This window comes from Bombina bombina, chromosome 5 (assembly GCF_027579735.1).
Source record: "Bombina bombina isolate aBomBom1 chromosome 5, aBomBom1.pri, whole genome shotgun sequence".
In the NCBI taxonomy this organism is placed as follows: domain Eukaryota; kingdom Metazoa; phylum Chordata; class Amphibia; order Anura; family Bombinatoridae; genus Bombina; species Bombina bombina.
In genome coordinates this window covers 669,104,774-669,126,613 of record NC_069503.1, presented here as the reverse complement: position 1 = coordinate 669,126,613, position 21,840 = coordinate 669,104,774, and the positions used below count along the sequence as shown (strand labels likewise).

General features: G+C 37.4%; 1 protein-coding gene across 1 annotated transcript in view; it reads right to left on the bottom strand.

Annotated features, from left to right (window-relative positions):
- Window positions 1-8,763: 8,763 nt before the first annotated feature.
- The window catches only part of C5H5orf22 (chromosome 5 C5orf22 homolog), a 111,443-nt gene continuing 98,366 nt past the window's right edge, over window positions 8,764-21,840 (bottom strand). Inside the window, exon 9 of the mRNA XM_053714617.1 lies at window positions 8,764-9,177. Within this exon, the coding sequence (XP_053570592.1) occupies window positions 9,045-9,177 (133 nt within the window). The 3' untranslated portion in view covers window positions 8,764-9,044. The remainder of the gene's footprint in view (window positions 9,178-21,840) is intronic.

Sequence of the window (21,840 nt, the reverse complement as noted above, 5' to 3'; positions counted from 1 at the left end):
TAACATTTAGAAAAAGTGTGTAAAGAAGACTTTAGCTGCCTTACCTATCTGAACAATAGACGCCTCATAACTAAAGGCCCATGAAGTAGCAACTGCTCTAGTGGAATAAGCAGTAAAGTGCTCAGGAGGAGTTTAATAAGCCTTGCAAATTAAAGCTTTAAGCCAAGCTGCTAAAGTAACTGCTGTAGCTTTCTGACCCATAAGAGGACCAGAAAAAATAACAAAAAACATAATTTATGTAAGAACTTACCTGATAAATTAATTTCTTTCATATTGGCAAGAGTCCATGAGCTAGTGACGTATGGGATATACAATCCTACCAGGAGGGGCAAAGTTTCCCAAACCTCAAAATGCCTATAAATACACCCCTCGCCACACCCACAATTCAATTTAATGAATAGCCAAGTAGTGGGGTGATAAAGAAAGGAGTAAAAAGCATCAACAAAAGAATTTGGAAATAATTGTGCTTTATACAAAAAAATCATAACCACCATAAAAAGGGTGGGCCTCATGGACTCTTGCCAATATGAAATAAATTAATTTAGGTTTTCTTTCATGTAATTGGCAAGAGTCCATGAGCTAGTGACGTATGGGATAGCAATACCCAAGATGTGGAACTCCACACAAGAGTCACTAGAGAGGGAGGGATAAAATAAAAACAGCCATTTTCTGCTGAAAAAAATTAAAAAATCCACAACCAGAAAAATAAGTTTTTTCTCTTAAATGAAAGAAAAAAACTTAAATCATAAGTAGAAGAATCAAACTGAAACAGCTGCCTGAAGAACTTTTCTACCAAAAACTGCTTCCGAAGAAGCAAATACATCAAAACGGTAGAATTTATTAAATGTATGCAAAGAAGACCAAGTTGCTGCTTTGCAAATCTGATCAACTGAAGCTTCATTCTTAAAAGCCCACGAAGTAGAGACTGATCTAGTAGAATGAGCTGTAACTCTCTGAGGCGGGGCTTGACCCGACTCCAAATAAGCTTAAAGAATCAAAAGCTTTAACCAAGATGCCAAGGAAACAGCAGAAGCCTTCTGACGTTTCCTGGAACCAAAAAAGATAACAAATAGACTAGAAGTCTTTGTGAAATCTATAGTAGCTTCGACATAATATTTCAAAGCTCTTACCACATCCAAAGAATGTAAGGATCTCTCCAAAGAATTCTTAGGATTAGGACACAAGGAAGGGACAACAATTTCTCTATTAATGTTGTTAGAATTCTCAACCTTAGGTAAGAATTTAAATGAAGTCCGCAAAACCGCCTTATCCTGATGAAGAATTAGAAAAGGAGATTCACAAGAAAGAGCAGATAATTCAGAAACTCTTCTAGCAGAAGAGATGGCCAAAAGGAACAACACTTTCCAAGAAAGTAATTTAATGTCCAAAGAATGCATAGGCTCAAACGGAGGAGCCTGTAAAGCCTTCAAAACCAAATTAAGACTCCAAGGAGGAGAGATTGATTTAATTACAGGCTTGATACGGACCAAAGTCTGTACAAAACAGTGAACATCAGGAAGCTTAGCAATCTTTCTGTGAAATAAAACAAAAAGAGCAGAAATGTGTCCGTTCAAGGAACTTGCAGACAAAACCTTATCCAAACCATCCCGAAGAAACTGAAAAATTCTAGGAATTCTAAAAGAATGCCAAGAAAATTTATGAGAAGAACACCATGAAATATGTCTTCCAAACTCAATAATAAATCTTCCTAGAAACAGATTTACGAGCCTGTAACATAATATCAATCACTGGGTCAGAGAAAACTCTATGACTAAGCACTAGGCGTTCAATTTCCATACCTTCAAATTTAATGATTTGAGATCCTGATGGAAAAAACGGACCTTGAGATAGAAGGTCTAGCCTTAATGGAAGTGGCCAAGTTTGGCAACTGGACATTCGAACAAGATCTGCATACCAAAACCTGTGAGGCCATGCTGGAGCTACCAGCAACACAATCGATTGTTCCATGATGATTTTGGAGATCACTCTTGGAAGAAGAACTAGAGGCGGGAAAATATAAGCAGGTTGGTAACACCAAGGAACTGTCAACGTATCCACTGCTTCCGCCTGAGGATCCCTGGACCAGGACAGGTACCTGGGAAGTTTCTTGTTTAGATGAGAAGCCATAAGATCTATTTCTGGAAAACCACACATCTGAACAATCTGAGAAAACACATCCGGATGGAGGGACCACTCGCCTGGATGCAAAGTCTGACGGCTGAGATAATCCGCTTCCCAATTGTCTATACCTGGGATATGAACAGCAGAAATTAGACAGGAGCTGGATTCTGCCCAAGCAAGTATCCAAGATACTTCTTTCATAACTTGGGGACTGCGAGTCCCACCCTGATGATTGACATATGCCACAGTTGTGATATTATCTGTCTGAAAACAAATGAACGGTTCTCTTTTCAACAGGTGATCTAACCACCAAGTCAGAGATAGTTAAACATTGGGATTTAAGGATATTAATTGTGATATCTTTGTATAATCCCTGCACCACTGGTTCAGCATACAAAGCTGGAGAGGTCTCATGTGAAAACAAGCAAAGGGGATTGAGTCCGATGCTGCATTTATGAGACCTAAAACTTCCATGCACATAGCTACTGAAGGGAATCATTGAGACTGAAGGTTCTGACAATCTGAACCCAATTTTAATCTGCTCTTGTCTGATAGAGACAGAGTCATGGACACTGAATCTATCTGGAAACCTAAAAAGGTGACCCTTGTCTGAGGAATCAAAGAACTTTTTGGTAAATTGATCCTCCAACCATGTCTTTGAAGAAACAACACTAGTTGATTTGTGTGAGATTCTGCAGTATGTAAAGACTGAGCTAGTACCAAGATATCGTCCAAATAAGGAAACACCGCAATACCCCGTTCTCTGATTAGGGCACTGAGAACTTTTGAAAAGATTCTTGGAGCTGTCGCTAGGCCAAATGGAAGAGCGACAAATTGGTAATGCTCGTCTAGAAAAGAGAATCTCAGAAACTGATAATGATCTGGATGAATTGGAATATGAAGATATGCATCCTGTAAGTCTATTGTGGACATATAATGCCATTGCTGAACAAAAGGCAAAATAGTCCTTATAGTCACCATTTTGAAAGTTGGCACTCTTACATAACGATTCAAAATTTTCAGATCCAGAACTGGCCTGAATGAATTTTCTTTCTTTGGGACAATGAATAGATTTGAATAAAACCCCAGACCCTGTTCCTGAAATGGAACTGGTATGATTACCCCTGAAAGCTCCAGATCTGAAACACACTTCAGGAAAGCCTGAGCCTTTACTGGATTTGCTGGGATACACGAGAGGAAAAATCTACTCTGAATCCTATTCAGTACCCTTGAAAGACAATGCTCTGAATCCATTGATTTTGGACAGAATCTGCCCAAATTTTTTGGAAGAACCTTAATCTGCCCCCTACCAGCTGAACTGGAATGAGGGCCGCACCTTCATGCAGACTTGGGGGCTGGCTTTTATTTCTTAAATGGTTTGGATTTACTCCAACTTGAAGGTTTCCAATTGGAACTAGATTTTTTGGGGGTAGGATTAGGTTTCTGTTCTTTATTTTGTCGAAAGGAATGAAAACGGATAGAAGCTTTAGATTTACCCTTAGGTCTTTTATCCTGAGGCAAAAAACTCCCTTCCCCCCAGTGACAGTTGACATAATTGAATCCAACTGAGAACCAAATAACTTAATACCTTGGAAAGAAAGAGATAGTAATCTAGACTTAGATACCATGTCAGCATTCCAAGATTTAAGCCACAAAGCTCTCCTAGCTAAAATAGCTAAATACATAGATTTAACATCAATATTGATGATATCAAAAATGGCTTCACAAATAAAATGATTAGCATGCTGAAGCAAGCAAACAATGCTAGACAAATCAGTATCCATTTCCTGTTGAACTAAAACTTTCCAACCAAAAAGTTGATGCAGCTGCAACATCAGCCAAAGAAATAGCAGGCCTGAGCAGATGACCAGAATATAAATAGGCTTTCATTAGATAGAATTCAAGTTTCCTATCTAAAGGATCTTTAAAGGAAGTACTATCTTCCATAGGAATAGTAATACGTTTAGCATGAGTAGAAATAGCCCCATCAACTTTGGGGATCTTTTCCCAAAACTCCAATCTAACTGCTGGCAAAGGATACAATTTTTTAAACCTTGAAGAAGGAATAAAAGAAGCACCAGGCCTATTCCATTCCTTATAAATCATATCAGAAGTAGCATCAGGAACTGGAAAAACCTCAGGAATAACCACAGGAGGTGTATAAACAGAATTTAAACGTCTATTAGTTTTAACATCAAGAGGACTAGTTTCCTCAATATCCAATGTAATCAACACTTCTTTTAACAAAGAACGAATATACTCCATTTTAAATAAATAAGTAGATTTGTCAGTGTCAATATCTGAGGAAGGATCTTCTGAATCAGATAGATCCTCGTCAGAGGAGGATAATTCAGTATGTTGTTGGTCATTTGAAATTTCATCAACTTTATGAGAAGTTTTAAAAGACCTTTTACGTTCATTAGAAGGCAGGATGGCAGACAAAGCCTTCTGAATTGCATCAGCAATAAAATCTTTTAAATGTACAGGTATATATTGTACATTAGATGTTGAAGGAACAACAGGCAATGTACTATTACTGATGGACACATTTTCTGCATGTAAAAGCTTATCATGACAACTATTACATACCACAGCTGGAGATATAATCTCCACAAATTTACAACAAATGCACTTAGAATTGGTAGAACTGTTATCAGGCAGCGGAGTTCCAACAGTGATTTCTGAGACAGGATCAGATTGAGACATCTTGCAAATGTAAGAAAAACAACAACATATAAAGCAAAATTATCAATTTCCTTATATGGCAGTTTCAGGAATGGGAAAAATGTAAATAGCATAGGCCTCTGATAGAGAAAAAGGCAAGAGGCATATAGGAATGGGGTTTTAAATAATGAAAATATTTGGCGCCAAGTATGACGCACAATGCAAACAGAATTTTTGTGGTGCTAACAACATCCGGAAATGGCACACTCGCGTCAATGAAGATGCAACCTTGTGAAGGAACTCGGCGTCAACTAAGCCAGAAATTACAAATTTTGCGTCATCGAACATAACTTTGCGCCAAAAAATCTCGTGCCAAGAATGACGCAATGTACTTTTGCATTTTGCGCCCTCGAGAGCCTAATTTTGCCAGTGAAATTTAATGAAAAACAGTCAATTTGAAAAAAAGACTAAACCCCAGGTAAGAATTTTTTTTTCCTAAAAAATGCTTTCCCCAAACATGAAACTGACAGTCTGCAAAAGTAAATGTACATGAACCTGACTCATGGCAAATATCAGTACAATACATATATTTAGAACTTTATATTAATACATGAAGTGCCAAACCAAAGCTGAGAGTGTCTTAAGTAATGAAAACATACTTACCAAAAGACACCCATCCACATATAGCAGATAGCCAAACCAGTACTGAAACAGTTATCAGTAGAGGTAATGGAATATGAGAGTATATCGTCGATCTGAATAAGGGAGATAGGAGATTAATCTCTACGACCGATAACAGAGAACCTATGAAATAGATCTCCCGTGAGGAAAACCATTGCATTCAATAGGTGATACTCCCTTCACATCTCTCTGACATTCACTGTACTCTGAGAGGAATCAGGCTTCAAAATGCTGAAAAGCGCATATCAACGTAGAATCTAAGCACAAACTTATTTCACTACCTCCATAGGAGGCAAAGTTTGTAAAAACTGAATTGTGGGTGTGGTGAGGGGTGTATTTATAGGCATTTTGAGGTTTGGGAAACTTTGCCCCTCCTGATAGGATTGTATATCCCATACGTCACTAGCTCATGGACTCTTGTCAATTACATGAAAAAAAGAGAAGAAGAAAGTCTTAAATCTTTTGTAGCTTCCACATATTATTTGAGAGCTCTTACAACATCCAAGTTGTGGAGAAGACGAACCATAAAATTCTTAGGAGCTGGAAAAAAAAGGAACAACAATTTCATGACTGATGGTATTTGTAGATTTTAGCTTAGGAAGAAAAGAATAGCTAGAGCGAAGGAGATTCAAGACAATAAATAAAAAATAGTCATAAGATAAGGGGGCTGTCAGAAGAAGCTTGGATACATGGTAATCACAGAGTAAAAAGTATATTAATATAACCATGTTGGCTGTGCAAAACTGGGAGATCGGTAATAAAGGGATTATTTATCTTTTTAAACAATACAAATTTCGGAGTAGACTGTCCCTTTAAGTAGAAATATCAGATTTCCATCTTAAATTGAAACACAATATCCTCAGAGTCCTTAATAGTATCCTTTGAAGAAACCTAAGAAGATAATTTCCCGTCTAAGCTAGAGGAGGATTTTTCTATATCAGAGACCTGGAATAGTCTGATAGACGAAGGGCCAGCAGGGATACTCTTCTTTGAGCCTGAAGAGCTATGCTTAAGCTTGCGTTTATGCCTACTTGCCGGTGGCAATGACCCAAGTGCCTCAGAAACAGCCACTTGTAAGGGCACATTAAAACCTGGGGTATAATCAGAAACTTCTTTATATCCCACAATAAAATTTTTATGAATGTATGGATGATACTATTCTTTTTGCATAAACAATCACCTTTATTTTTTTAAGGTTAGAGTAAGGCAATCTTTTTTTTGTGCAGTCTTTTCTGCATTTTGTGTAACATAATCAGAAACATCCCCTTGAGTAATGAAAACAGGTGTCTGTCCCACTATAGCTGGCTGGCTTGGGCCCTGAGAATGGGACTACAAGACATTTGCAAGGCCGTTACCACACAGTTGTGCTGGTGGGCACACCATGGCAGTTTTACAACGCATAAATTTGTTGAGAGAAAAAATAACCTCTACACTAATCCCCTAAAATGAACTATCATTAGGGTCAGCAGGCCCATTTTGCTCCATAGCAACAAAAGCCTATGCCTAACTCAATAGGGAGAGGGAAATATAATATAGAGTATATCACATCTTAGAAAATTATTCTAATCCCCTTCCACTGCTTCTAATTGCTCCTGCTAATTTAGCGGCAATAATGTCCCAAAAATTATGCTAGCAGGCTAGTAAATGTGACCCCAATATCAAGGTAGACCCCCCCCTTTGCCCCGGTTTAGGGTCTTACCCCTTCCTGAGAAGTCAGAGAGAATGTGGTGTGCAGAAGACACTCCAGCGCTCTGTGCTTGCAAAGATCAGCAAAGCCGCGAGAAAACATAATTTATTCTTACTTGATAAATGTATTTCTTTCTTGACACAGTGAGTCCACGGATCATCTTAATTACTGTTGGGAATATCACTCCAGACCAGCAGTAATTAAGATGATCCGTGGACTCACCATGTCATTAGAAAGAAAACATAATTTATTCTTACCTGATAAATTTATTTATTTCTTGACACAGTGAGACTCACCGTGTCATTAGACAGAAATAGGGGGCAGAGCACGCGCCAAGATGCTGCTCTGTGGCGGGAAAAATCTTAACTCCTTACTTGCCACAGTCCTGCATCCAAAAGCACTGCCAACCGCTGCTGGGGGACTCGCTGCTTCCGGAGCTAAATCTCACCTGAATGAAGCCAGGGTTCTTAAAGGGACCGTACTTACAAAAAGTAAGAGACATACCACACTGACTGAGTCCACTAGACCTTACCTTCTAGTGTTAGAATAGAGAGTAGACAGTCTCCAGGCAGTCTTAGTACCAATAAAAATAAAGCTTGCAGGGTCAGAAGGAAACTGTGCACAAATAGCACCCCATAGAAAATCACAACCTACATACACTGTATGCCACTCCTGTGAATAGCAGCAGTGTAGTACCCACTGGGCACTATGAGTGCAGCTCTCAGGGCTATTAATCCTTAGTAACACATGTACTCTCTCTACATGCAGATTAGAGTGGAACAGTACAATACTGTAACTTACAGCCTAGGACCTAAGCCCTGAAGTATATGACCATGACCAGAAAGGTGGAGACACCACTGGCATAAAGGCTAGATATATCCTCTCTCAAAAGCAAAGTATAGCCTTATGTTCTTTACCCCTCTCTTAAGGGAACTATAAAGTGAGGGTTGGAGTTTGAGAATTCAAATACTTGAGCCCCTCCATCCTTCCTTGCCTTCTTCTAAATGAGGCAAAGAACTGCTGGGAGAGAAGAGGAAGTAGGATGGATATTAAAAGTTCTGGTTTAGGGTGTATTTGCCTCTTCTTGGTGGCCAGGTGATGTACTTCTCAAGAGTTAGGTCTCGTGGACTCTTGCTACTATTAGAAAGAAATTTGCATTATTGGCTCCAGCTTAATATGAGTTTAACCCCTGAAGAAAAGGGTTAAACAAATACTTAGTCATGCTCAGGAAAAAAACAACTAATTGCAGCTCCTAAGCAGCACACATCCTGTGATCCAATAAAAAGCAGCATATGTATGTAGCTGCCAATCACTGACTGTGTCCTGCTCAGGATAACTGTTCCATGAGCATTGTTTAAAAATGAATGCTCTAACAAAATAGACAATTTTAATTATTACACTGAAAACCTTTTGTTTTTATGCTTGAGACACCTACCACTGTCCACCAATAAAGCAGTGTGAGTTCTGCTTATCTGCCATTGAACAATCAATCCTTATAGTCAAGTTGTACATAGACATGCACTTCCTGTTAGCATTATAATGAAAATGAACCTGTTTTTTGTAACCTTTTTTTATGCAAGTAGTATTTTAACATATTTAAACTGTGCATGAAAATTCTTTAGAGTTTAATGTCCCTTTACCATAAATATACATTAACTCTAGAAGATAGAATAACCACTAAATTTTTTGTGTGTGTTTAATTAAGAATGTTTTAAAACTTGGCATTTAACATGTAGTAGTTATTTCTAAAGAAGATTTACAGGACTGTAAATCCTAAATATCATTACTCAGTAAGTTAAGTGCTTCAAACAGACTATAGCCTAAAGAAAAAAAACAAAAACCTAAATAAGGCTCATTATGTAAGTATAGAAAATCCATCACCAGCTTCATATTAAACAGATGATGATCCAGGAGAAAATTCTAAGTGAACATCTAGTGTTCCATAAAGGGAACGAAGAACATCTAGAACCTTTTCTTGAATGATATCAACTTGTTCAGAAGGACAATAGTCGTCAAGGCTGGACCTAAAAATAAATAAAAAATTGTGATTAAATATTTAAGAATGGGAAGTACTTACTAACTTGGCCTTCCTGTCTCACTGTTCTTCCACCCACCAATCAATTTTGAATGCCACTCCTAAACTCATTCCCCTGAGTCACTGTTTTCAAATCGCTTCACTGCTCTTAGGGGTTGCCACCTTTTGCCCAGAAGATTCCTGGACACTTTTTAAATGGGGGTCGGGAGGGCGTGGCTAGGGCATGGCTTGGGCGTGGTCTGGGGTGTGGCTTCTTGCGGCCTCATATGATACATGATACAATTTTTAAAATGTTGATTTGCAGTTAAAAAATTGAGTGTTATAGTGATCACTAATCACTTTAACACTCAATTTAGTGATTTAATCGTATTAATATACACATACAACACAATTTCATATATCAAATAGTCTTTATTGGTTATATGTTACCTAAGAAAAATATCTCCTGTATTATACACATATTTTCAATCACAAGTCCCGCCCTAACACCCTCTGACATCATACGTTTGCGTATCAAGCCTTGTTTCAAGCAACTGCTTATACACAGCAACCAATAGGAGATGGTACGCAATACGCATGCGCCGAACAGTCCCTTAGGTAAAACAAAGCGAAAAAAGAACTGGAAGTTGAAGTCTGTCATGTGACTTCACCAGTGATGTTATTTGTACATCTGTACTATTGTGTCATTGCCCTGGCGGCTCCATCCGCCTACATTTTTTAAAATAAAATCAATCGTGTTGTTGTGTGCGACAGGGGAGATGGGCAGACCGGGGCATTGGAGCCTAGTTCCGGGACACACGGTCCCAGACCGGGACTGTCCCGGTGATACCGGGGCAGGTGGCAACCCGTAACTTGACCCCTTCACTTGTTTCTGAAAATACAGTAGAATAAAGTTCAAAATTATGGCCCTAACCTAAAAAGCCATTACTAAGACAGTCTCTTATTATAACTCTGATCTAGTTTATAAATACTCAGTAACATAGGGCCAGATGATCTAAAGATTTCCTCTCTGGCGAGATTATTTAAGAAATCTCACTTAGATAAACTAAGCGGAAAGAATCAACTGAACACAGGATGCCTGTAACACAAAAATCATGAAAAAATAACAATGTAGTTTATTCTAAAAAATATAAATTACTTAATAAAATATAAATTTGAATTATTGTTAATTAAAATATGTAAGATATTGCTCGCAAACTGTACACTAACTGACACTGTTAAAACACAAACTGAAACTATACATAAGAAACGGAAATAAGGAAATAAGATTAAAATTATCTAGGAGCTGTAACTTACTAGTTAAGACCTCCAGAGAGGGAAATATGTGCCTCCTCCTAGTGGTCAGGAAGAGTAATTCCCAGGAGTAATGGATCATGGACTCTCACCACCTGCATGGAAGAAAAAAAAAAATACACTGCACACAAAACATATTAAATAAAAATATCACAGACATGTTATGCTAAATTTCTCATTTGGATATTACGTATGGTAACTTTTTTTAAAGGTTGTGACTGGTGCTTGCGTTTCCACGGTACATCAATATACCACAATAACAAACAAATGCCTAACTGCAAAGCAATAATACAAATGTAATAGTTTCTAAGCATAGAAGGTCATTTATTTGTGTGTGAAAAGAGGCAATACTTGCATTGTACCTTTATGTGGTTTTTAATGTGTCTGTGTATCAAACATATAGGTCTTACTATTAAAACCTATCCTTGAAAAAGCCGAGATTATCAGAGAAAGGTACATCGGAGATACGGAAGGACTACTGCATCACAGGAGGTGGGACTTTTCTTTGCAATCACATCACGTTGACTCCAAGACCAGTGAGAGCGCTTATTATCCCACAGTGTTCAATTTCCTTGTTTTAATATTGTAATAAATATCTTTTGGAAAGATCCGGTTGCCACAGTATCCTTTAAGCATAGTTTGAATAAACTACACGCTTAAAACTGAGAGCTCAGATATAGCTCTCATTCAAGTGAGTAACATTCTTTTCAAGTCGCAATATATACTGGTGACATAGAGCTTCACTATGCCTTTCTCTTATTTCTTCTAAGGTCATCTGTGAAAAGGATTTCTGAAGAAACCACATGATTTAAAGGAGTATATCCTTTTATTACTTTAATTAACACATCTTACAAGCACAGTGTTAACGTACAGACACAATTGCATTTATATATATATTTTTATTGTTTGATTTTTTGTTCACTTTTTCACTGTTGTGACACTTATTGTATAAGGTTTTACTATTGTGTATCTCTGTACAGTGCTACACCATATTGTATATCTTTATTCTATCTTGAATAACAACAACAAACACAAATGCATAAAACAAGATGTTTGATTTTTCATGTATTTCAAGGCTAGAATAGCAAGTATGTAAAAGCCTTATGGGCATATATTGCTTCTAAATAGAGATAGGATACAAGAACAGATGTAGAAGAAAAATGGATCATAATGGACATCTAAACATAATAAGGAATGGCCTTGTAGAAATAATTAATTGTATTTATCCTCTTAAACACACCCTGCTGAAACTAATTTTTTTTTGATTACTCTCCTTCAATTGCACAGAAAATTCAAACCAAATGGTGCTCTCAACAATTAATTGACAAATGTCTTTAAAATCTAAGAGCCAGCAATACAAGTTAGAAGATATATATATATATATATATATATATATATATATATATATATATATATATATATATATATATATATATATATATATATATATATATGAAAATGCTAAAAGTGTAAGTCCAGGCTGACAATATACACACACAGCATGCACTTATTCTAGACAGCCTTTGGTTTCAACTGAGCATCTGTGCTCAGTTTTATTCTGGCCAGGGACATCTGTTTTAAGCAAATAATACATTTAAACCCCACTTTTTTATAATGCAACAAAGGAAAACTGATGCTGATGTCACGTTAAAAGGATTTTGTGAGAGTTTAACGCTGCCACGCTAACTTTGCTAGGTGTAAGGTTTTTGCGTGTCAGGTAGAGTTTGTATTAAAAGTTCAAAGTAAGGGGGGCGGAGCCAGCAGCTACACAGACCAGACGCACGTTCAGAAGGCTCCTAGGCCAAAAATACTATTTAGGCAATAAAGTCTGTAATTGTTGGGAACTAATAGTTTATTTTAACTGGTCACTTGTCAGGGACCTTGTCAGAGCATAGTTTATTAAGCACTAAGCTCCGTTATTGACTTCAGGGGACAAAGATTTTTGCTGCGCAGCAGGAGGACACCATTTTGCTGATAGAACTCCGGAGGGTCGGGGCTCCGCTCCGGAGTTGGATTTATAAAGACTTGCAAGTCTCATCATTAACGCTCATGTCCAGAGAGACTGTAGTATGCTATTGGACTCTACACATCGGAGAGACAGACACGCCCGCATAAACAGTTTATTTCTATCTAACGGAGGCCCTGACTGTAAGGATATAAAGAACAATGGCGGATATAGAGGGCTGGGAAAAGACAATCCTACTTAATATCGAAACCTCCTTTCAACAGCTGAAGATAGAGCTGATCAACACTCTAAAAGGCATAAAGTCCCATCAGTCAACAACTAACAGAGATGCGCAGGGATTAAAGACAACGGAGGTATTTGGTCATGAGCCTACTACAGCTTGGCATTTTCCCATGCAGGCAGAAGAGAAACCATCCTATGCTATAGGGGAAAATCCGGTGTTCGCTATGCAACTACCATTAATAGCCGATTGGCAGAGCTCACACCTGATGCCTAATCCTGAGCAACTCCCTACGATTGATCTAAGAAGCAGAAACCCGGCGATTCCTGCACACAAGCTCTATGGCTTTCAAATATATGGCATTAGCTCTCTGGGCGATGGTTTTAATGTGCCTCATCATATTCCAGACATGACAAACAAAGTCTGGTCTGTCGCTATGAAGAAGATCTTGGGGAAATATGACGATATTCTCAAAGGTAACCCGGACCGGGCTGTAACTCACCACCCAGATCTACATATCCAGCAATCCACTGAGGGGAAGTCACATTCTCCTACTAACACCCGAAGAGGAATCGGCTAGCAACCCTTAATACAGCGGACCCTACTGTTGTACCTGACAGTAAACACGGAGTATAGTTGGACTTACTATTTCATCTTGCCCCTGAACTGGTGTAAGAACTTTGCCCATTACTACTACTTTATATTCTGCTCCAAGTACATTACAGAAATTTTAGGTTGGAAATGTTCAATCACTTAGTTACCTGAAGCCTAACTGAAATGATTACATAATCAGCCTTGCATCACTACCACTTACACTTATACTGCTGGACTGCTTTCAGAAGCTGATCAATGGAAAGTAATTTTTTTATAGTTAAGCATTTGGTTAATGTTTTTTTTTTTTTAATTGATGGGAATGTACATACTCGTTGTAATTAATCTCTTTACTTTAACATAACATTCACAGAAGGTGATGTAATTACTACTTTACGCCACTAGAGGGGAGTCATGGCTTATTTATGACTTGTACATCACAAATCTCTGTGTTTTATTACTTTATTCCAGGCTTCTAGATTCTAGGGATATGTGGCCATTTAAAATATAGTGCTAAAACTACTACCCTCTATGTTCTCTAATCTGCATGTAATAGTCTTGCTCCTAGATACCTAACTAATGTTGACAATATCCTCATTTCTCTAGTTCTGGTATGTTAATATTATCTGGGTCTGAACGCATGATTTGCCCTGTTGTGTGGCATAGGGCCCATGTCCACACGATAGGGAGATCTGATTTAGTATAGATGTCTTTTACACATTATACCATAGACCAAATATGCTAGATGTATCCACATGATGTTCTATCGATATCTCATCACTTGCTATGACATTAGGTGTAAGTGTATGTAGGTATTTTAATACACACCCTAGTTTTAATTGCGTTACTGAGCTGGTGGCCCTGGTTCAATGTATATTTACAGTCCTATACACCCACATATTAATGTTGATGGGATCCGCCAATCTACTGTACACCTGTTTATGCGTAGTGACACAGACCTCATATGTAAAAGCCCTAGGCTGCTTATACTTGGCTCGTTATTATCCATGTTACAGAGTATAGGTGTGTGTGGTTTACCTTCATGGCCTCAAATGTCTAGTTATATATTATAAACTGGCTGGCTCCGATTCCACCCCTAGGGCTCTCGCCTTAGTACATGTTTACTTAGTAAACCAAGGAACGTAGATTCCCTTGAATTTCACTTCTATTAAATATAAAACTGGTACAATGTAGAGGCTAGCGTTATACCTATTCAAATATTACATAACAATAGTCTTGCTAATCTCCTTTCTTCTTGTATTTTTTCTAAGGATTTCACTAGTCTACGGAGATTTCTATTTGTATGGGCTTAAATATAGCCCTATAGGCTATATCTTTGAATCCTTTTCATAAATCCTGGTAATTACAGCCATAAGGGCTCTAAAAGGGCTCCATATTTTTATTTGAAAATCTATCAAACACAAGACTGGTACAATGTAGCGGCTATTTGAATTTTTGTTTCATAACTTTTGACAATTATAGCAATAAGGGCTCTAAAAGGGCCCCATAGTCTTATTCGAAAATTTGAGGTTAGTTCTTTTTACTTTTATTAACCACATAGGTAGTACTTCTTTACTAGTGTTTGGTTCAGTTTTTAGTCTCTGTTCTCTCTACATGTGGAAGTGTAAGACTTTATTTATGTTTATAATATTGTGGTGATATATGCTATATGTACGGTACTGTATACCTTATTGTATATCCTCACGGGTTGAGGATTTTTTCTAAATGATTACTATGTACTGTTATGTTCTTTACCTCAATAAAAACATATTAAAAAAAAAAAAGTTCAAAGTAAAAAGTTTTTGCTCATGCACTAACCCGATGCGTGCAAAAAGACGAACTTCGAATATCGCAATCATGTTAACATATTCCCCCATAGAAGTCAATGGAGCAAAAACACCCTACTTGCTTGTAACCCGATCGCATATTGTCAAGTGCGTTAACCCGACATGAAAATATTAATATTTCACATTCAAATTTTCTTCACATAGCAGAATATGCTCTATTTATTCATAAATACATATTTCTACATATATCTGATGTTTTGTTCCGCAAATATATATTTATACCTATATATATATATATATGATTATATATAGGTATATATATATATTTATAAATACATATAAGATATTCTGCTATGTGATGAACATTTAAATGTGAAATATTTACAGTACATAAACAATATAACACTTAATTAAATATGTATATTGCATATGTATGCCTTTTCATCTACTGAACTGCAAATGGTTCCAATGCTATTTTATATACAGTCATGGCCAAAAATATTAGCACCCCTGCATTTCTGTCAGATAATTCACCACTTTGCCCAGAAAATTGTTGCATTTACAAATGTTTAGGCATTCTCATGTTTATTTATTTTGTTTGTATTGGTAGGACACAAAAAAGTGGAGAAAAAAAGCCAAATCTAACACATTCCACGCAAAACTCCAAAATGGTCTGGACAAAATTATTGGCACCCTCAATTTAATATTTGGTAGCACACCCCTTGGAAAAAATAACTGAAATCAATCGCTTCCAGAAACCATCAATGAGTTTCTTACACCACTCCACTTTTCTTTCGCCAACTGCTCCATGTCTCTCAGATTGGAAAAGTTCCTTTTCACAACTGCTGTTTTGAGATCTCTCCACAGGTGCTCTATAAGATTAAGATCTGGACTAATTGCTGACCAGCTCAGTACTCTCCAGTGCTTTGTCTTAAACCATTTCTGGGTGCTTTTTGACGTGTGCTTTGGGTCATTGTCCTGCTGTTAGACCCATGACCTCTGACGGAGACCCAAATTTCTGGCACCGAGCCCTACATTGCACCACATAATTCTTTGGTAGTCTTCAGTGAACCTACACCTTGTTTGACTGTAGGGACTGTATTATTTCCTTTAAAAGTCTCATTTCTTATTCTGAAAACAGTAGAATGATGGGCTTTACCAAAAAGCTATAATTTTGTTTTGTCTGTCCACAGTACATTCTCCCAAAAGAATTTTGGCTTCCTCAGGTAAGTTTTGGCAAACTTCAATCTGGCTTTTTTATGTTTCTGTGTCAGCAGTGGGGTCCTCCTGGGTCTCTTACCATAGCGTCCCTTTTCATTCAGATGGTGACGTATAGTGCGAGCTGACACATTTGTACCCTATGCCTTAAGTTGATCCAGGTTTTTTATCCACCATTCGAACAATCCTGCATTGAAATCTTTGATCAATTTTTCTCTTTCGTCCACGTCCAGGGAGATTAGCTACAGTGCCATGGGCTGTAAACTTCTTGACAATGTTGTGCACAGTGGACACAGGAACATTAAGATCTCTGGAGATGGACTTGTAACCTTGAGATTGTCCATGCTTTTCCACAATTTTTGTTCTCAAATCCTCAGACAATTCTTTGCTGCTCTTTCTCTTCTCCATGCTAAGTGTGGCACACAGAGACACACAACAGAAAGGTTGAATATATTTTTCACCATTTGAACTGGTTGCTGGTGTGATTTCTATATTGTCAGCACCAGTTAATTGAGTTTAATTACAAATTACAGGAGCATCAAAACCTTGGAATTAAATTATTTCTTTTAATTTTAAGAAGGTGCCAATAATTTTGTCCAGTCCATTTTTGGAGTTTTGCGTGGAATGTGTAAGATTTGGCTTTTTTTTTCCTCTACTTTTTTGTGTCATATCAATACAAACAAAAGAATCAAACATGAGAATGCCTAAACATTTGTAATTGCAACAATTTTCTGGATGAAGTGGTGCATTATCTGACAGAAATGCAGGGGTTCCATAATTTTTGGCCATGACTGTATGTCTATATTTGTGTACATATGTATTTATGTGTTTCTATGTGTATATATGTCTGCAAATACATATATGCACATATTAATACATATGTACACACACACACATATATATATATATATATATATATATATATATATATATATATATATATACTGTACATACATAAACATCTTTAGACATGTATATGTATGTATTTCTATGTTAAAGTCCTTTGCCTGCTTTTTTTTCTAACACCTGAGACCTCATATCTTTCAGCCCTTATAATTTTTCAGTGCAATATTTTTTTTAAATATATTTATTATTAGACGGTGTTATTATGAGTGTAAGGGTACTTTGTAATGTATTTTTGATGTGTTTTATGGCACTTTTTATGTTTGGCGAAACAGTTAATTAGAGCACTGATGACACGCTATCCTGACGCGCATTAACTTCAATTGTGCTCAAGCGATCACGTTTACTTTCAACTTACAAAACAAGTGCTACACCCGATGCAAGCAAACACCCATAACAAACCCCTTTTCACTCATGCGTAACGGTTAGCATGCCGCTCGTAATCAGGACCTTTATTTTTTTCTGGTATGATTCTAATTAAAAGAACATGAGAAAAAAGGCCAGCTAAACCAAGAATTGTCTATCTGTAAAATGTATTCTTTTATATTGTTGGCCCGCTCTTTACCATCTTTCTGGAGGGACCTATCTATTGTGTGCTACCTCTGTGGTATTAAAAATTGGGGTTTAAATCTATAATTTTAAAATAGATGTTCCTGTTCAGCATAAAACATCTTTATTTTTATGCATGAAGGAATTATCTTTGTTAGCAAGGACATGTAACTTCTAAAGCACACCTACATTATTTAAGCCTAATCCATTTATGTAAATTAACATACTGGCTTACCAGATAAATACCTTTCTTTCATGGCAGGGACTTCATTCCTTACTATTGGGAAATACAACACCTGGCCACCAGAGGAGGCAAAGGCACCCCAGATAAAGGCTTAAATATCCCTCCCACTTCCCCTATCCTCACAGTAATTCGGCCAAGGGAACAAGGAAAAGTAGGAGAAACATCAGGGTATAAAGGTGCCAGAAGAAACTATAAAAAGGGAGCTGCCCAAACAAAATATCTTATGGGCGGGGTCGTGGACTTTTCCTGCCAGGAAAGAAAGGAATTTATCTGGTAAGCAAACATTTTGTTTTCTTTCCATAAGGCAGGGAGAGTCCACAATTTAATTCCTTACTGTTGGGAAAACCATACCCAATCTCCAGAGGACACTGAAGGAATAATGGGAGGGAACAAAAAGGAGGCGGACCGTAATCTGAGGGCACCACAGCCTGCAAAACCTTCTCCCAAAAGCTGCTTCAGCCCAAGCAAACACATCAAACTTGTAAAATTTTGAAAAAGTATGAAAGGGGGACCAGGTAGCCGCCTTACAAATCTGCTCCATAGAGGCCTTGGTCTTAAAAGCCCAGGAAGATGCTAATGCTCTATTAGTATGAGCCATAATCCTCTCAGGAGGCTGTTGTCCCGCTGTCTCATAAGCTAGGCAGATGACACTCCTCAACCAGAAATACAAGGAAGACGTAGCGGCCTTCTGACCCCTACGTTTACCTGCATAGATGACAAACAAAGATGAAGATTGTCTGAACTCCTTAGTAGCCTGAAGGTAAAATTTCAAGGCACGAACCACATCTAGATTGTGAAGCAAACCTTCCTTCAGTGAGGAAGGATTGGGACACAAGGAAGGAACAACAATCTCTTGATTAATGTTCCAATCTGACACCACCTTAGGAAGCAAACCTAACTTAGTAAGTAAAACCGCCTTATCGGAGTGAAAAACAAGGTAAGGGGAGTCACACTGCAAGGCAGAAAGCAGAGGCAATAGCCAACAGAAACAGAATCTTCCAAGACAACAGTTTAATGTCAACAGTATGCACTGGCTCAAACAGCGCCTGCTGCAACACAAGAAGAACAAGGTTGAGACTCCAAGGGGAAGCCACCCTTCTAAACACAGGCCTGATCCTAGCCAGGGCCTTAACAAAGGACTGCACATCTGGAAGCTCAGCTAATCTCTTGTGCAGCAGCCCCGACAGGGCTGATAGCTGTCCCTTTAGTTAACTATCAGATAGACCCTTCTCCAGTCCATCCTGGAGAAAGGATAACATTCTGACAACCTTAACCTTATGCCAAGAAAAACCACGCTCTTCACACTAGTGCAGATAAGTCCACCACACCTTATGGTAGATGCGTCAAGTTAAATATTAGTTAAATATTATTAACCCCTAATCTGCCGGCCCTAACATCGCTGCCACCTACCTACATTTATTAACCCCTAATCTGCTGCCCCCAACGTCGCCACCACTATATTAAAGTTATTAATCCCTAAACCTAAGTCTAACCCTAAACCTAACACCCACTAACTTAAATATAATTTAAATAAATCTAAATAAATATTCCTATCATTAACTAAATAATTCCTATTTAAAACTAAATACTTACCTATAAAATAAACCCAAAGCTAGCTACAATATAACTAATAGTTACATTGTAGCTATCTTAAAGGGACACTGTACCCAAAAATTTAATTTCGTGATTCAGATTGAGCATGAAATTTTATGCAAATTTCGAGTTTACTCCTATTATCAAATTTTCTTCATTCTCTTGGTATCTTTATTTGAAATGCAAGAATGTAAGTTTAGATGCCGGCCCATTTGTGATGTACAACCTGGGTTGTCCTTGCTGATTGGTGGATAAATTCATCCACCAATAAAAAAGTGCTGTCCAGAGTACTGAAACCAAAAAAAAGCTTAGATGCCTTCTTTTTCAAAAAATGATAGCAAGAGAACGAAGAAAAAATGATAATAGGAGTAAATTAGAAAGTTGCTTAAAATTGCATGCTCTTTCTGAATTACAAATGAACAAATTTGGGTTCAGTGTCCCTTTAAGGTTTATTTTTATTTTACAGGCAAGTTTGTATTTATTTTAACTAGGTACAATAGTTATTAAATAGTTATTAACTATTTAATAACTACCTAGTTAAAATAAAGACAAATTTACCTGTAAAATAAAACCTAACCTAAGTTACACTAACACCTAACACTACAATATAATTAAATGAATTAACTAAATTAAATACAAATACCTAAATTTAATTAAATTAGCTAAAGTACAAAAAACAAACAAACACTAAATTACAGAAAATAATAAACAAATTAAAGATATTTAAACTAATTACACCTAAACTAATATCCCTATCAAAATAACCCCCCCCCCAAAAATAAAAAAAAACCCTAGCCTAAACTACCGATAGCCCTTAAAAGGGCCTTTTGTGGGGCATTGCCACAAAGTAATCATCTCTTTTACCTGTAAAAAAAAATACAAACAACCCCCCCAACAGTAAAACCCACCACCCACACAACCAACCCCCAAATAAAATACTATCTAAAAAAAACTAAGCTCCCCACTGCCTTGAAAAGGGCATTTGGATGGGCATTGCCCTTAAAAGGGCAGTTAGCTCTTTTGCCGCCCAAACCCCTGACCTAAAAATAAAACCCACCCAATACACCCTTAAAAAAAACCTAACACTAACCCCCTGAAGATCGACTTACCGGAAGACATCTTCATCCAAGCCGGGCTGAAGTCCTCAACGAAGCCGGGAGAAGTTTTCATCCAGACGGCATCTTATATCTTCCTCCATCCGACGCGGAGCGGGTCCATCTTCAAGACATCCAACGCGGAGCATCCTCTTCATCCGGAGTCTTCTTACTGAATGAAGGTACCTTTAAGTGACGTCATCCAAGATGGTGTCCCTTAGATTCCGATTGGCTGATAGAACTCTATAAGCCAATCGGAATTAAGGTTGAAAAAATCCTATTGGCTGATCCAATCAGCCAATAGGATTGAGCTTATCAGGTTTATGGACGTAATATTATCGGCCTGCCCGGAGGATTAGAGATATCCTAATGAATGTTGGGCAGGTGATAATAGAAGACATAGCTGGGCTCCTTGGGAACCAAAAACTCTTTTTCCTGTTTAGAAACAATTCCTTCCTGAAATCCGAAATTGATAAGACCTATCAAGTTTTAAGAAAAGGAAAGGTGGGATCGTCCTCCAAGAGGACATAATAAGATCGATCCTGTAGGATTCTTTCTGCTTCCCAGATGTAATCACAATAATTCTGAAGGACAATCCCACCTTCCTTATCAGCTTGGCGTATGACCAGTTCTGCATCATTTTTTAAGGTGTCTAATGCTCTAGTTTCATTAGGAAATAAGTTCTTATGTTTATTAATTTTTGGGATAGATTCAAGTTCTTCAATAACTAATTATTGAGTGTGATTAAACATTGCCATAATAAACATAATGGCAATCCTGACTGTTACATAATTTTTCCTATTGAACATATACCTATATCTTACATGTACAATAGATTTTTGAGACTTCGACAGAAGGAGACTTACTAGATTCACAAGCTTTGACCTGGCTGCTTTTTAGGCTCTTCGGCTTTTTAAGCTCTTCGGCTTGTGACTCCAGTACGTCTCCCTCTGCCATTTTATATCTGGATTTTGTTTGATTTTTTTTTTTTCCTCTTATGTTTATGGTCTATTGATAATTCTGTAACTGCACAGGTTCTTAACGTTAGGTTACTAAACACTTTGTTTGAGATTTACGATATACTCATACTTGACCATTATTTCTTAATATTATGGTTAACAGGCCTTGACTAACTGGTGGCCCAGGACTTTTTGCTTAATGATAGCCTATCAAAGTATAAGGCCCACTGGAGTT